This window comes from Heteronotia binoei, unplaced genomic scaffold, assembly GCF_032191835.1.
Source record: "Heteronotia binoei isolate CCM8104 ecotype False Entrance Well unplaced genomic scaffold, APGP_CSIRO_Hbin_v1 ptg000055l___fragment_3, whole genome shotgun sequence".
Taxonomy (NCBI): domain Eukaryota; kingdom Metazoa; phylum Chordata; class Lepidosauria; order Squamata; family Gekkonidae; genus Heteronotia; species Heteronotia binoei.
This window is the reverse complement of record NW_026799985.1, coordinates 1,114,582-1,129,496: the sequence shown is the minus strand read 5'-3', so window position 1 is coordinate 1,129,496 and position 14,915 is coordinate 1,114,582. Positions and strand designations below refer to the sequence as shown.

General features: G+C 41.9%; 1 protein-coding gene across 1 annotated transcript in view; it reads left to right on the top strand.

The window, feature by feature from the left end:
- PRRC1 (proline rich coiled-coil 1) overlaps nucleotides 1-14,915 on the top strand; it is a 51,285-nt gene that overhangs the window by 4,427 nt on the left and 31,943 nt on the right. Inside the window, exons 2-3 of the mRNA XM_060263406.1 lie at nucleotides 1,632-1,749; nucleotides 5,795-6,184. Of these exons, the coding sequence (XP_060119389.1) occupies nucleotides 1,650-1,749; nucleotides 5,795-6,184 (490 nt within the window). The 5' untranslated portion in view covers nucleotides 1,632-1,649. The remainder of the gene's footprint in view (nucleotides 1-1,631; nucleotides 1,750-5,794; nucleotides 6,185-14,915) is intronic.

Here is a 14,915-nt window from a genome sequence, read left to right as displayed (position 1 = left end):
AGGATGACCTATATACCACTCATAGTCCATGACCATGACCATTTGTTGTCAGTAGTTGTTTAAAAGTTACAGTGAGCACATATACAATCTGTATACAATGAATGCTTGATTTTTCTTTATATGTGCAGTGAATAATTCTCATGTTATATTGAATGCATGTACAGCGGACTTTGTAATTGAAACAATGCATGTATCTAGGTACTGGTCCCAGTTTTCATTTTTAATGTAAATGTATATTGTCTCTTTATTACAAACAGATATACACACAGGATGTTTGTGTGTTTACTGTAACATATAGGGTTACCAGGCCCCTGCCAATGACAGAGAATCCCCTGCTCTGGGGCCTCTCCTCCTGATACTTAACAGCTGGCCATCAGGGGACTTACAGGTGGGAAAACTAGGCCTAACCCTGTGTTCCTGGCATTGTGATGATGTCTCATCCAGCATGCACTTTGGGAAGGGGTTGTGGCACAATGGTTTAGCATCTGCTTTGCATGGAGAAGGTCCCATGTTCAATCCCTGGCATCTCCAGGTGGAAGGACCAGGTAGTAGGTGATGTACAAGATCTCAACCTGAGACCTTAGAGACCCCTGCCAGTCTGAATAGACAATACTGACCTTGATGGACCAATAGTCAGTGTAAAGGCAGCATCATGTGCTCATGGTAAAAATGACTTCTACTCTAGAGTTGTTGCCCAAATACTATAGTATCCCTATGTTGCTGGCAGTGTATGAAATCACTTCCAGTAGGCACTGAAAGTGATGTCACCATCTCACCAGCGGCACAGGCCTTGACCTAGTTTTCCTGCTGGAACCCCTCCCCCCTCCCACCAGTTAGCAGTTAGTATGTGGCAACCCTGGTAACATTTAAGAACATAAGAGAAGCCATGTTAGATCAGGCCAATGGCCCATCCAGTCCAACATTCTGTGTCACACAGCGGCCAAATATATATATATATATATATATATATATATATATATATATACATACATACATACACACACACACACACGCACACACTGTGACTAATAGCCACTGATGGACCTCTGCTCCATATTTTTATCTAACCTCCTCTTGAAGGTGGCTATGCTTGTGGCCGCCACCACCTCCTGTGGCAGTGAATTCCACATGTTAATCATCCTTTGGGTGAAGAAGTACTTCCTTTTATCCGTTTTAACCTTTCTGCTCAGCAATTTCATGGAATGCCCACGAGTTCTTGTATTGTGGGAAAGGGAGAAAAGTATTTCTTTCTTTCTTTGAACACAGCTTGTATGTGCTCACTGATTTAAGCTGTTTCATCAAACTTCACCCATTTCCTCTTTTTTAAAAAAGAAAGAAATATCTTTAAGGGACACTGCCATGAGTTACATTTATTTTATTTGCAACATTTGTATGCCACCTCTTTGCCCATTGAGGACCACCATAGAGTGCTTGGTTTGAGGCAGATGTAGTGAGTGAAGTGCTTTGGGTACAGAGCTTACCTTACTGCTGAACACTTGGAAGAAATGGTGCTTTAAATGTTTCAGACCTAGATCCATCAAATGCTATAACGGTTTTATTTTGTTTTTGGAAAAGAAGTTAGAGTTCCCCCCCCACCCCTCACCACAGCAACTTTTCTTTCTGTCTTTCAGCTGTGTCACTGAAGAAAAATGATGGAGGAAAGTGGTATAGAGACAACTCCACCAGGAACCCCTCCTCCAAGCACAGCAGGGGTTACTGCTGTTGCCACCCCAGCCCCCATCTCATTAGGTATAAGAACTTCTTAAATGACTGGTTTTATTTGTTTGTGTATCATGAATCTTAGCTGTTTGTTCATAACAATAACATTATATGTCACAATCAATATAATTATAATAAATCTGTCAAAGTAATAGGTGGTTTCTTTCTATTCCATAAAAATGTGCTTTATATATACAATGGCATTTGAGAATGTGCTGAGAATGCATAACACTTATTTTGTATTAAATTATGCTAAAGTAGCTGAAAGTGAAGAATACTCAGAACAACAGTATGACATAACATAGAGGAACTCTGTAGCTTGTTTATATTGACATCAGTCCTTGCATATTTCCTGTTGCATTTTTCAGGATCCAGGTGGCATTGCTGTTAGGACCTCTGCTTCACGGCATAGCTACTCAAAGTCTCTTTTTCCTAAATTTTGTGCTTTGATAGGGAAATGTTTTCCCTAGATTCAGCTGGCAAAATGTTATTTGATGAGCTCTCATCTCACAGTTCTTTTAATTCAGATTTAGAGTAAAGTTGATAAAAGACTAAAACATTTTTTTAAAACAAAGTTTGAGCTCAGTGGTCATACCTCGAATAAAATTTTATTGGTCTTAAAGGTGCCACTGGACTCAAACTTTGTTCCACTGCTTCAGACCAATATGGCTACCCATCTGAATTTTTTTAAAAGTTCTACATAGGTAATATGGAATGATGGAATAGCCACAACACTGTCATTGACAATAAAATATGACTGTCTGGACTGAAAAGGCTTTATTGTTTTTCTAAAAACCACCATTGAAAGGCTTCTTTTTCCAAAGAGTTCCATAGAATATGCTCCACCATTGGCATAGCCTTGTTCCTTTTATATCAGTTTGCTTCTAGAGCATGGATATTCAGGTCTAGGGCTTTCAACAGACCTGAAGAAGAATGTCCTGTCCCTCACAAAAAGATTTTTAATGCATCAGAATGGGCAGTTGAAGTTTTTCTGTGAAATGGAGAAAAATATAATTGCTTAGTAAATAACATCCCATGAAGTCTCTGTTAAAGGGACACAAAGTTGTTCTCAAGGCTTGCTAGCATAAGAACATAAGGAGAGACCTGCTGGATCAGACCAGTGGTCCATCTAGTCCACCATCCTGTCTCACAGAGTGGCCAGCCACTTCTGCTGGAGGACCAATAAATGGGCAATCTACTCAAGGTCAGGCTTCATGTAAGGAGTTCCATAAAACTTCCAGATTCTAGAGCTAGACAATTTAGGGTGTTTTTTTTTTTTTAGGGAGAGGGGATCAAAGCCAACATTTTGAACAAGGCCAAAAAAAAAAAAGCAACCGGAAACCAGTGGGATGCTTTCATCAACAGTGTAATGTACCAGCCTCGCAGACTGCTAATTAATAATACGATTACCATATTCTGGACCGCCTGAAGTTTCCATGCCCTTCTTCAAAGACAGCTCATGTAGAATACTTTACTGAGGTCCAATAAAAAAGGTAGTAAAGCATGCAAATAAGCCACTGCAGTATAGAGATTTTCTAAATAAATTACAGTGGCCAAGTCCTTAACCCTAGAGAGAGAGCACAACTGGCAGATTTGCCAAAGCTTAGGGGGGAAAGCAATCTAGGAAATAGATGCTGCCTGATTGTCTGGGACCAAACCTGAGAGCAAGAGTATTGCTAGAATGTGTACTAATCCTGAGTGCATAGGATGACTGGCAGGCCCTGGGTCATATGTCGCCACCTGTGGAAAGTAGCCTGTAGTTGCCAATACAGAGGTGGAAAAGGGAGGTATACTGAATGACATCTTTGGCAGGGGGACTTTGGAGTGGAAGTGAGTACTATGGTCCACCACCAAGCACTTCTCCAAAGGTGCAATACATAGTAGAGCTACAGTATGTCACAGAAGTGACTACACCCCCTAACATTTTGTAAATATTTAAGTATATCTTTTCATGTGACAACACTGAAGAAATGTCACTTGGCTACAATGTAAAGTAGTGAGTCTACAGCTTGTATAACAGCGTAAATGTGCTGTCCCCTCAAAATTACGGAACACACAGTCATTAATGTCTAAACTGCTGGCAACAAAAGTGAGTACACCTCTAAGTGATAATGTCCAAATGGGCCCAAGTAGCCATTTTCCCTCCCTGGTTTCATGTGACTTGTTAGTGGTATAAGGTATCAGGTGTGAAGGGGCAGCAGGTTATCGCTCTCACTCCCTCATACTGGTCACTGGAAGTTCCACATGGCACCTCATGGCAATAAACTCTCTGAGGATCTGAAAAAACAAATTGTTGCTCTACTTAAAGATGGCCTAGGCTATAAGAAGATTGCCAAGACCCTGAAACTGAGCTGCAGCACAGTGGCCAAGACCATACAGTGGTTTAACAGGACAGGTTCCACTCAGAACAGGCTTCGCCATGGTCAACCAAAGAAGTTGAGTGCCCGTGCTCAGCGTCATATCCAGAGGTTGGCTTTGGGAAAAAGACATATGAGTTCTGTCAGCATTGCTACAGAGGTTGAAGGGGTGGGGGGCCAGCCTGTCAGTGCTCAGATGATACACTGCACGCTGCATCAAATTGGCCTGCAGGACTGTCTTCCCAGAAGGAAGCCTCTTCTAAAGATGATGCACAAGAAAGCCCACAAGCGGTTTGCTGCAGACAAGCAGACAGATTTCTGGGACCATGTCCTGTGGTCCAGTGAGACCAAGATAAACTTATTTGGTTCAGATGGTGTCAAGCGTGTGTGGTGGTAACCAGGTGAGGAGTACAAAGACAAGTGTGTCTTGCCTACAGTCAAGCATGGTGGTGGGAATGTCATGGTCTGGGGCTGCATGAGTCTGCTGGCACTGGGGAGCTACAGTTCATTGAGGGAACCATGAATGCCAACATGTACTGTGACATACTGAAGCAGAGCATGATCCCCTCCCTTCGGAAACTGGGCCAGAGAGCAGTATTCCAACACGATGACCCCAAACACACCTCCAAAACGACCACTGCCTTGCTAAAGAAGCTGAGGGTAAAGGTGATAGACTGGCCAAGCATGTCTCCAGACCTGAACCCTATTGAGCATTTGTGGGGCATCCTGAAACGGAAGGTGGAGGTGCACAAGGTCTCTAACATCTACCAGCTATGTGATGTCATCATGGAGGAGTGGAAGAGGACTCCAGCGGCAACCTGTGAAGCTCTGGTGAACTCTATGCTCAAGAGGGTTAAGGTAGTGCTGGAAAATAATGGTGGCCACACAAAATATTGACACTTTGGGCCCCATTTGGACACTATCACTTAGGGGTGTACTCACTTTTGTTGCCAGCAGTTTAGACATTAATGGCTGTGTCTTGCGTAATTTTGAGGGGACAGCACATTTACACTGTTATAAAAGCTGTAGACTCACTACATTGAAGCCAAGTGTCATTTCTTCAGTGTTGTCACATGAAAAGATATACTTAAAATATTTGCAAAATGTGAGGGGGTGTACTCACTTCTGTGACATACTGTACACCTTTCTAAGGCCATTGACTTCAAATTTAGAGGGTGTAACTCTGTAGTACAAATGACCCTTTGGCAAAACTTTTTGCTGAGGTGAACTGTGTCTCCTTTCACAACAGGCAATGTACTTCTAGATCTACTTGCGTTCCTTTCATTAATATCTGGATTTTTTTAAATAAAATGTGAGATCAGTTTGTCTAAAATCAGTTAAAAATTCCTACCCTGTGTGCACTTATGCATCATTAGTTCACCCATATAGTGTTTAAAAGTTGTCCAAGGGTAAATTGTTTGTCCAAATGATCCCCTGAGTTATTAGGGTAAATGTTTACATGCTGCAGCAGGCTCATTGATAAACATTTAATTGTAAGAAAATTTATTTTGCAGAGTTACTGTTGAATTGACTGCTGAACCAGAGAAGGTTGTTAACTGCTGAATTTTCAGCACTGTATCGTTAATGTGATCATTAGAAGGAATCCTTCATCATTAGCTGCAGATTTCATATTCTCTTTTCAGATACTTGAATGATTCATAAAATTTAATAGAACTCTAATGAAAATGTGCCTTCTCTCTGTCTTTCCTCACCCTCAGCTGCTCCACTTCCTCCTCCAAACCTGTCTTCTTCCTCATCTTTTCTTCCCCAAACATTCTCCCCTCCTTTACCACCCACAGTGTCTTCACCTCCTTCTTTGCTATCTCCAGCTCCTTTGCCTTTTGTACCTTCTGCATCAATTTCAACTGGTGCCCCCCTTGCTGTTCATAATCCACCTCCAATCACATCAGCTTTCAGTAGTTCCACTCCCTACCTCACATCACCTCCTCCACTAACTTCCACTCCTGGCCCTGTGCTTTCTGCACCCCCGACTGGTCCTCCCATTTCAGGTTTTTCTGTTACTTCTACCTATGATATTACCAAAGGTCATGCTGGGCGAGCACCGCAGACACCACTGATGCCATCTTTTTCTGCACCTCCAGTCACAGGTAAGATTGTGTTCTAATTTGTGGCAAGGTACGAGTTTTCGTGAGTCACTGCTCACTACTGCTACTGGACTCTTGCTCTTTTCTACTGCTATAGATAGACTAACATGGCTTCCCATCTTGAACTATTGGTATATAAGAACATAAGAGAAGCCATGTTGGATCAGGCCAATGGCTCATCCAGTCCAACACTCTGTGTCACACAGTGGCCAAAACCCCCAGGTGCCATCAGGAGGTCCATCAGTGGGACCAGGACACACGACGTCCTCACACTGTTGCTCCTCCCAAGCACCAAAAATACAGAGCATCACTAGCCCCAGACAGAGAGTTCCAATAATACGCTACGGCTAATAGCCACTGATGGACCTCTGCTCCATTTGTTAATCCAATCCCCTTTTGAAGCTGGCTATGCTTGTAGCTGCCGCCACCTTTTGTGGCAGTGAATCACCCTTTGGGTGAAGAAGTACTTCCTTTTATCCATTCTAACCCAACTGCTCAGCAATTTATTGAGTGTCCACAAGGTCTTGTAGTGTGAGAAAGGGAGAAAAGTACTTCTTTGTCTACCTTCTCTATCCCGTGCATAATCTTGTAAACCTCTATCATGTCATTTCCTTAATGAAATTACTGTTAAATCTCTTTCCAGAAATGCTGGCTAATTCTTAACTAGCCATTTTGTCAAATATAATTCATTTCTAGAATCTTATGTCCCCAGCATAAAGCTCTTACTATGATAGAGCAGGGGTGGCCAACAGTAGCTCTCCAGAGGTTTTTGCCTACAACTCCTGATGGGAGTTGTAGACAGAAAACATCTGGAGAGCTACCGTTGGGCCCCCCTGTGATAAAGAGTGATCATTGTCTTGTGCACTCTCTATGACCTCACTTGTGTAAACCAGGATCTACATACATAAATACATAGGCTTTGATCACACAGTTTATTTTCTCCTTTGTTGCAGCTGAATGACTGAGATCTCAAGGCATGTAGATACATAAAGGAGCTTGTAAAATCCATGGCAGTTTGTGAGTTTGACCTAATTGTGAAGGTGATTGATTGTTTAGCAGATAAGACACACATTTTATATGGCTTGATAAAACAGTTCTGTACCAAGAAAAGCTGGATTCTATGGTGTGTTGTTTTGCCATTGCTAGTCATAGGTACAGCAAGTGAGAGAATCACAGAAATAAAGATCCAGCTCTAAAATAATACGATGAACAAATTACTACAAAAATCGTTGCAACTATATTACCAAAGCAATTCATTGTAACATATCTTCATATATTTTACAGAATAGTATTACATAAACATTCTTAGATTACTATACCATACATTTTAATCTGGTCCCCAAAATTCAAATTGCATAATGCATGTTATAGCAATAAATACAAATTCCAATAGAGATCAAAGTGCTTCACATCATTGGTATACTTATCCTTGTCATACATATGCTTCAAAAGAGAGTTTTTACATCCACTGAGATGTAACCATACAAGTCCAGTTATTTCTTTATAAAGTGGACAGTAAGATACAAGAACATTGCAACTCCATCTGATGGAGTTTGCCAGCCTGTGATTCCATTTCCTTACTGGCTTTATCAAAGGAGGAACAGAATGTTGTCCTACATGTCCATTCTCTACACATCTCACTGTAACAAAATATAACACATGAAAACTATCACATAATAATTAATTCATGAATTCTGTGTAAAATCATGATAACGTAATCCACTTGCCAAACATCCATTCATGAATTCTTACAATCACAAAGGTCAATTCATCATGTTTCCTAAAGTTATACAGGGTACCACACCATTAATAAATACGCTCTAATTAATACATCTAATGCACAACATCTGATTAAAAATTATAAATTAATTTTTAAATTAATTTGTTGGTTTTAAATTTGAGGGTTTTAATTAGATGGTTTTAATGTAACAGTATATTTAATTGAGTAATATATAATTGCTATGTAATTAGTGTATTTTTATTATTGTATTGTTGTAATGTCTGCATTTTATGCCATGTAAGCCGCCCTGAGCCTACTTCAGTGGGGAGGACGGGATATAAATTAAAATTATTATTATTATTATTACTATTAAAGGGGCATACTTAAAATAAAGATATCATTCGTTCATTCATTCAGACCTTTATTGGCATAAAAGCAATAATGATTCACAATCAAAAGTAGATATATAGGCCTGAAGTATAGTAAGAACAATACATAAAACAAATAGCAGCCAAATATACAAATCAAGAGTAAACACCCAACAATTAAAATACAGTAGTATGCCTAGATTTAATTTTATAGGCTTCTACTAAAAAATTTGCAACACATGTAGTAATGTGGGGATTAACATCTTCTAAAAAGTAGATTAGAGTTTTTCTTTTAGTAAATATATTGTGTTGGAGGTATTCAGCTAAGAATTGTCTACGTTGTAAGGGCAGGAAAGGACATTCTAAAATAATATGGGATATAGAATCAAGGACTCCTAATTCACATGGACATAATCAATTTTGGAGAGGTATCTGTCTAAACCTACCAAAGAGAACTGTTGATGGGAAGCCATTTAAAGTAAAAAAATAATGGGGTATCTTCCCATGTATTTGGAGTATACCTAGATTGGCTGCAGAGCAAACGGGGGGATGTGAGGGGAACCCTTTTTGGTATTCGTGATCCATAAGCCTTAGTTGAATTGTTCTTAAAATATATAATTCGTCACATAAGAAAAGAGTGTCCACCTCAATACCAAGTTTTTGTAGTTTGTGGCTAAATGTAGAAAGCCAAGTGGTGCTCAGCAGGAACTCATTTCATACTAGGCCATACCTCCTGATGCCAAGCCAGCTGGAAATGTACTCCGGTGTGTTCCTGCTCAAAAAAAACCCTTGAAGATATCAGACAGAACATACCCATTGATTCATCTAGAGAATGATTGACCAATTCTTTTATAAAAATACTGCATTGTGCAGGGGGTTGGACTAGATGACTCTGGAGGTCCTTTCCAACTCTATGATTCTATAAAAAGCATGACTAGAGGGGGATAAGGTGTTTAATTTGAAAATCCAAAAGGTTTCCTCCTTGAGGAGCATCTTCTGAACATCATTAATGACATTTGGGTAGAAGAAGAAGAAGATATTGGATTGATATTCCGCCCTCCACTTATAGTCTCAGAGCGGCTCACGATCTCCTTTATCTTCCTCCCCCACAACAGACACCCTGTGAGGTGGGTGGGGCTAAGAGGGCTCTCACAGCAGCTGCCCTTTAAAGGACAACCTCTGCCAGAGCTATGGCTGACCCAGGGCCATTCCAGCAGGTGCAAGTGGAGGAGTGGGGAATCAAGCCCGATTCTCTCTGATAACAGTCCGCACACTTAACCACTACACCAAACTGGCTCTGGATATCCTTGGTCTTTGTAAATAATACAGAACCTTAGATCACCTATACCAGGAGTTCCCAACACCCAGTCCATGGACTGATACCGGTCTGTGGCCTGTTAGCAACCAGGCTGCAGAGTGAGGCAGAGACCTTTGCCTACTCCTCATTTAAAGACCCTCAATGGGCAGGGATGGGGGCAGCCTGGAGCAGCAAAAACCCCAGTACCCCCACCAGTCCATGGAAAAATTGTCTCCCACAAAACCGGTCCCTGGCACCAAAAACGTTGGGGGTCACCTATATTATGGCTAAACAACAAAATGTGAAACGAGGAGAGCCTTCATGGTTCTATTTTTAATCCACGAACAGTGTTCCAAAATGCAAATCTTCACAGGGTGAGTGCTACTGCCTATGTACACCTTGTTGATAGGAACATAAGAACATAAGATAAGCCATGTTGGATCAGGCCAATGGCCCATCCAGTCCAACACTCTGTGTCACACAGTGGCCAATATATGTGTGTGTGTATATACAAACACACACACATACACACATATACATACATACATATACACACACACACATATATATACTGTGGCTAATAGCCACTGATGGACCTCTGCTCCATATTTTTATCCAATCCCCTCTTAAAGCTGGCTATGCTTGTAGCCTCCACCACCTCCTGTGGCAGTGAATTCCACATGTTAATCACCCTTTGGGTGAAGAAGGACTTCCTTTTATCCGTTTTAATCCAGCTGCTCTTTGTCTATCAGTTGTAGGACCTCCTCTCGTCGCCTCAATTTGACTCAGGTCTTTCAACACCCTTCCAAAATTAGTGGTTCAGGAGCAGGCAAACACTTCTCATCTACCACAGTGAAAACTGAGGCAAAAAATGCATTCAGCTTAGCCATTTCCCTATCGTCCTTCAGTAATCCTTTTACCCCTTGGTCATCCAAGGGCCACACTGCCTCCCCGGCTGGTTTCCTTCCTCTAATATATTTGAAGAAATTTTTATTGTTTATGTTTTTTGCAATATGCTCTTCATAGTCCCTTTTTGCCTGCCTGATCACAATCTTGCATTTGATTTGCCACAGCCTGTGTTTCCTTTTATTAATCTCACTTGGACTAGCTTTCCACCGCTTAAAGGAGTCTTTCTTACCTTTTACAGCTTCCATTACTTCGTTTGTTAACCATGCAGGCCTTTTCTGTTTGTGCCTTTCCTAACTTGTGGTATATATTTTATCTGAGCTTCTAGGACTATAGTTTTAAATAGCCTCCAAGCTTCCTCAAGGGTTTTGACCATATTTACCTTTCCTTTCAGTTTCCTCTTCACATGCCTCCTCATTACAGAGAATTTACCCCTTTTAAAGTTAAACGTGGTTGTGCTGATCTTTTGGGGCAACTCTCTATTTATACAAACGGTGAAACCAATAACATTATGGTCACTGCTCCCAAGCGGTGCGATCACTTTTACATCTCTCACCAAGTCTTGGGCATTACTTAGGACCAAATCCAGGATCGCCCCACCCCTGGTAGGTTCTGTGACCATCTACTCCATAGCACAGTTATTGAGAGCATCTAGAAACTCAATCTATTTCTCTCAACCTGAACACATATTGACCCAATCAATCTGCGGGTAGTTAAAATCACCTATTATGACACAGTTTTTACGTTTAGCTGCTATCTTTAATCCTTCAATCATATTATAATCATCCTCTATCTTTTGATTTGGTGGGCGATAACAAACTCCCATAGTTAAATTTCCTTTTGGGCTCTCTATTTTGACCCAAAGCATTTCTAGAAGGGAATCTAATTCTTTGACCTCAGACTTACTGGTCTGTATACCCTCTCTGACATACAGAGTTACCCCACCTCCAACCGTTCCCTCCCTATCTTTCCGATGTAAGTTATATCCGGGAATCACCGTGTCCCACTGATTCTCCTCATTCCACCAGGTTTCTGAAATTCCCACAATGTCTTTTGTTTTTCCCCAACACTAAACGTTCCAACTCACCAATTTTACTTCGAACACTTCTAGCATTTGTATACAAACATCTATAATTTCTCAAGCAAGTTAGGCTCGCAACCTTCCTCCTGCTGCCATCTCGAGACTTTGGCAGACACTTCATACTATTTGTCACCATCTCAATGGACAACTCTGATCCATTACCCGGTAGAAAAGTAACAGCTAACCCTTCATCTCTTTGAGATGAGTCCTCCCGAACCAGAGACATTTCATCTCCTGTCGGCTTTCCCCCAAGATTTAGTTTAAAAACTGCTCTGCCACCTTTTTGATTTTAAGCGCCAGCAGCTTGGTTCCATCTGGGGACAAGTGGAGATCGTCTCTTTTGTACAGCTCCTGCTTGTTCCAGAAAGCATCCCAGTGCCTAACAAACTTAAACCCTTCCTTCCTACACCATCGTCTCATCCACACATTGAGACTTCTAATTTGTGCCTGTCTCTCCTGCCCTGCACGTGGAACAGGTAGCTACCTTGGAGGTCCTGGCCTTAAGTCTCCCACCTAGCAGCCTAAATTTTTCCTCCAGGACCTCACGACTGCATCTCCCCGCATCGTTGGTGCCAACATGCACCACAACCACTGGCTCCTCCCCAGCACTGTCTATCAGCCTATCTACAACACGTGTAATATCCGCTACCTTTGCACCAGGCAGGCAAGTCACCATACGGTCAGTACGCAGTTTTGCCCCCCAGCTGTCTACTTGCCTAAGGATCGAATCACCAACCACTGACCCCCCCCCCTCCCCTGCACAGGAATGGTTTCTTGGCGCAAAAGGATACCCGCTCACCAACTGAAGAAGAGGACTCTTCTGAGGGCGCATTCCCCTTATCCTCAGCATGGTGCCCTGTTCTCTCTCAACCCTCATGCTCCCTGGCAGCAACGGGGCTGCCACGTTCAGAGTGGGACTCATCTAATACATCCCTGAGAGTCTTCTCTGAGTGCCTAGCTGACTGTTTCTGCTTCTCCAGGTCAGTCACCTCGGCCTCAAGGGTACGAACTCGTTCCCTGAGGACCAGGAGCTCCTTGGATCGAGCACACACCCATGACTTCTGTCCCGTGGGCAGATAGTGATACATGTGACACTCAGTGCAAAACACTGGAAAGCCACCACCCCCCTGCTGGCATTCTACCTTCATGAAACCTTTTTTAAAATATACAGTCCCCTTTTAAATCCTGTTTGTTCATGCCGCTCTCCTTCTGGAGAGTCTACTTACCTTATTGGGAACACAAGGAAAATAGGGATCCGGGTTCCTGGTCCTTGCACAGCCCCCAGGCTAAGAGCCACAGGCCAAGAGCCCTTTAGCTCTCGCCCTTCAACTCGCACCAAAGGCTCGCGCCTCTGGCAAGGAGCAGCTTAATAATGCAAAGAGGGTGTGGCCTCAGTCTGCCCCAGGAACACAGCCATTCCTAATCAATCAGCAACAATCACCTTCATCCCACTGAAACCAAACAAATAGCAGTTCCCCAGCAACCACAAACTCAGAATTTTTAGCAATCACACAGTCACACAAACTCAGAAATTCTCAGCAACTCTCCCAGCTGTTTAGAAAGCCAAACCTCACTCTTATAGCACTTCTTATCTGCTTTCTCTCAGAGCTCTCTGAAATGTGCTCGGCCTCTGGCAAGGCGCAGCTTAAACAGATTATGATATATGCTACATTCCATGAATTACAATTGGACAAGAATTTTAAAGGAACAGAAATGTCAGTATTTGGCAAGGTGAAATCTTTTAACTCCTGTGTTAGAGGTCAGATTAAACAAGCACCACATCTATAGTGCCATATTGTTTTCACTAGTTTCTCCCAGTTATATCCCATACCAGAATGTACCATCAAATCTTTCTTAGTATACCTAAATATTCTTAGTACACCTAAATCAGTTTCCAAACTTGCTGGCACCCCCCCCCCCTTTATTCTCCAAACTTATTTGTTCCTCTTCCCCCCCACCCACCTGCAAGAAGGTTAGCAGTCGGGAATGAGAAGTAATTATAAACTTGCCATCTGACTTTTTGAATTTAAGTATAAGTTGTACTATTTATATATTTTGTTTTTATGACTTGAAGTTTTTATTATATGTTGCATATTTCCCAGAGCCCTGTGGTAGCAGGGATTGGGTGATTCATAAATTTAATAAATAGTAATAATACTATATAAGACAAATAATTATATCCAGGGACATTGCTTAATAGGTGCCAATGTAGAATTTGAAAAAGGAGTAAAATGCAAGACACATGTCACCCTATTGTGTCTAACCTTGTCATGATCTGTGAACAGACTAGCCCTCTCAACTGCATTGGCATGATTCTTAGCATGCTGTATGACCAGCTGAAGATAGCCCCTAGCTCTAAGTTCACTCTCCATCTTCTTGCAATCGTGTATTTAATCAATAAGTTGCATAGCATTTCTATTAACCCCAAAAAATTGACCATACAGAAGTTTCCTTCTTAATTGAGTTGGGAGAAATGACTAATAATGGAGTAGAACAAAGCAGGAGTCAAGTTGCACCTTTAAAGACCAACAAACTTTTATTCAGAATGTAAGCTTTGTGTCCATGCACACTTTTTCAGACGAGTTCCTATCCGTCTCCTTCCTAAAAACCCGGATTGCCAGTCTGTTGTTGTCTGTTCTATACACTGTTCTATACACTGACATATCCAAGAAAACCACAACAAAGATAAAACTCTCCATGTTAAAACACAATTCTGACTATGTAATGATTATGTAGTATCAAAATACAAAAAGAGTATCATCAATACAAAACATATCAGTCATGCAGAAAGTTAAAACCTCATTAGTTCCACAATGCTACTACTGTCCTTATATAGTAGTATATATAGTAGAGTATTATACTGAGTGAGTGGGTGAGAGGAGCAGAATACGTGACTGCGTGATCTGAGATTGGTGACCTGAGACTCTGTATAGATCTTTGGTAAATGATGTCGAGTCAAGGGATTCCAGTGTTCCTGGGGAGGAGAAAGTATAGCGGTGGGAGCAGGCAAAATTGGAACGGAAGGAGATTGAGACACAAGAGGGCTCGTTCCTCTTCCAGCCTGTGCCCATTCCAAAGATAGCAGGTAGAAGGGCCAAGTGGAAACACTCGCCTCCATCCCTGATATTGTGCAACGCCAGGTCCATAAGTAATAAAACCTCAGCCCTGCAGGATTTTTTTTATCAGATAGGACATGGACCTGGTTTGTGTGATGGAGACCTGGGTGCGGGATGGGGAGACAGTGGCTCTCTCCCAAGCAGCCCCTCCTGGGTTCTCCGTTCTTCATTAGGTTCGGACTAGCGGGCGAGGGGAAGGGGTGGCTATTTTCATACGGGAGGATTGCTCCTTCAGGGTAAAGATCG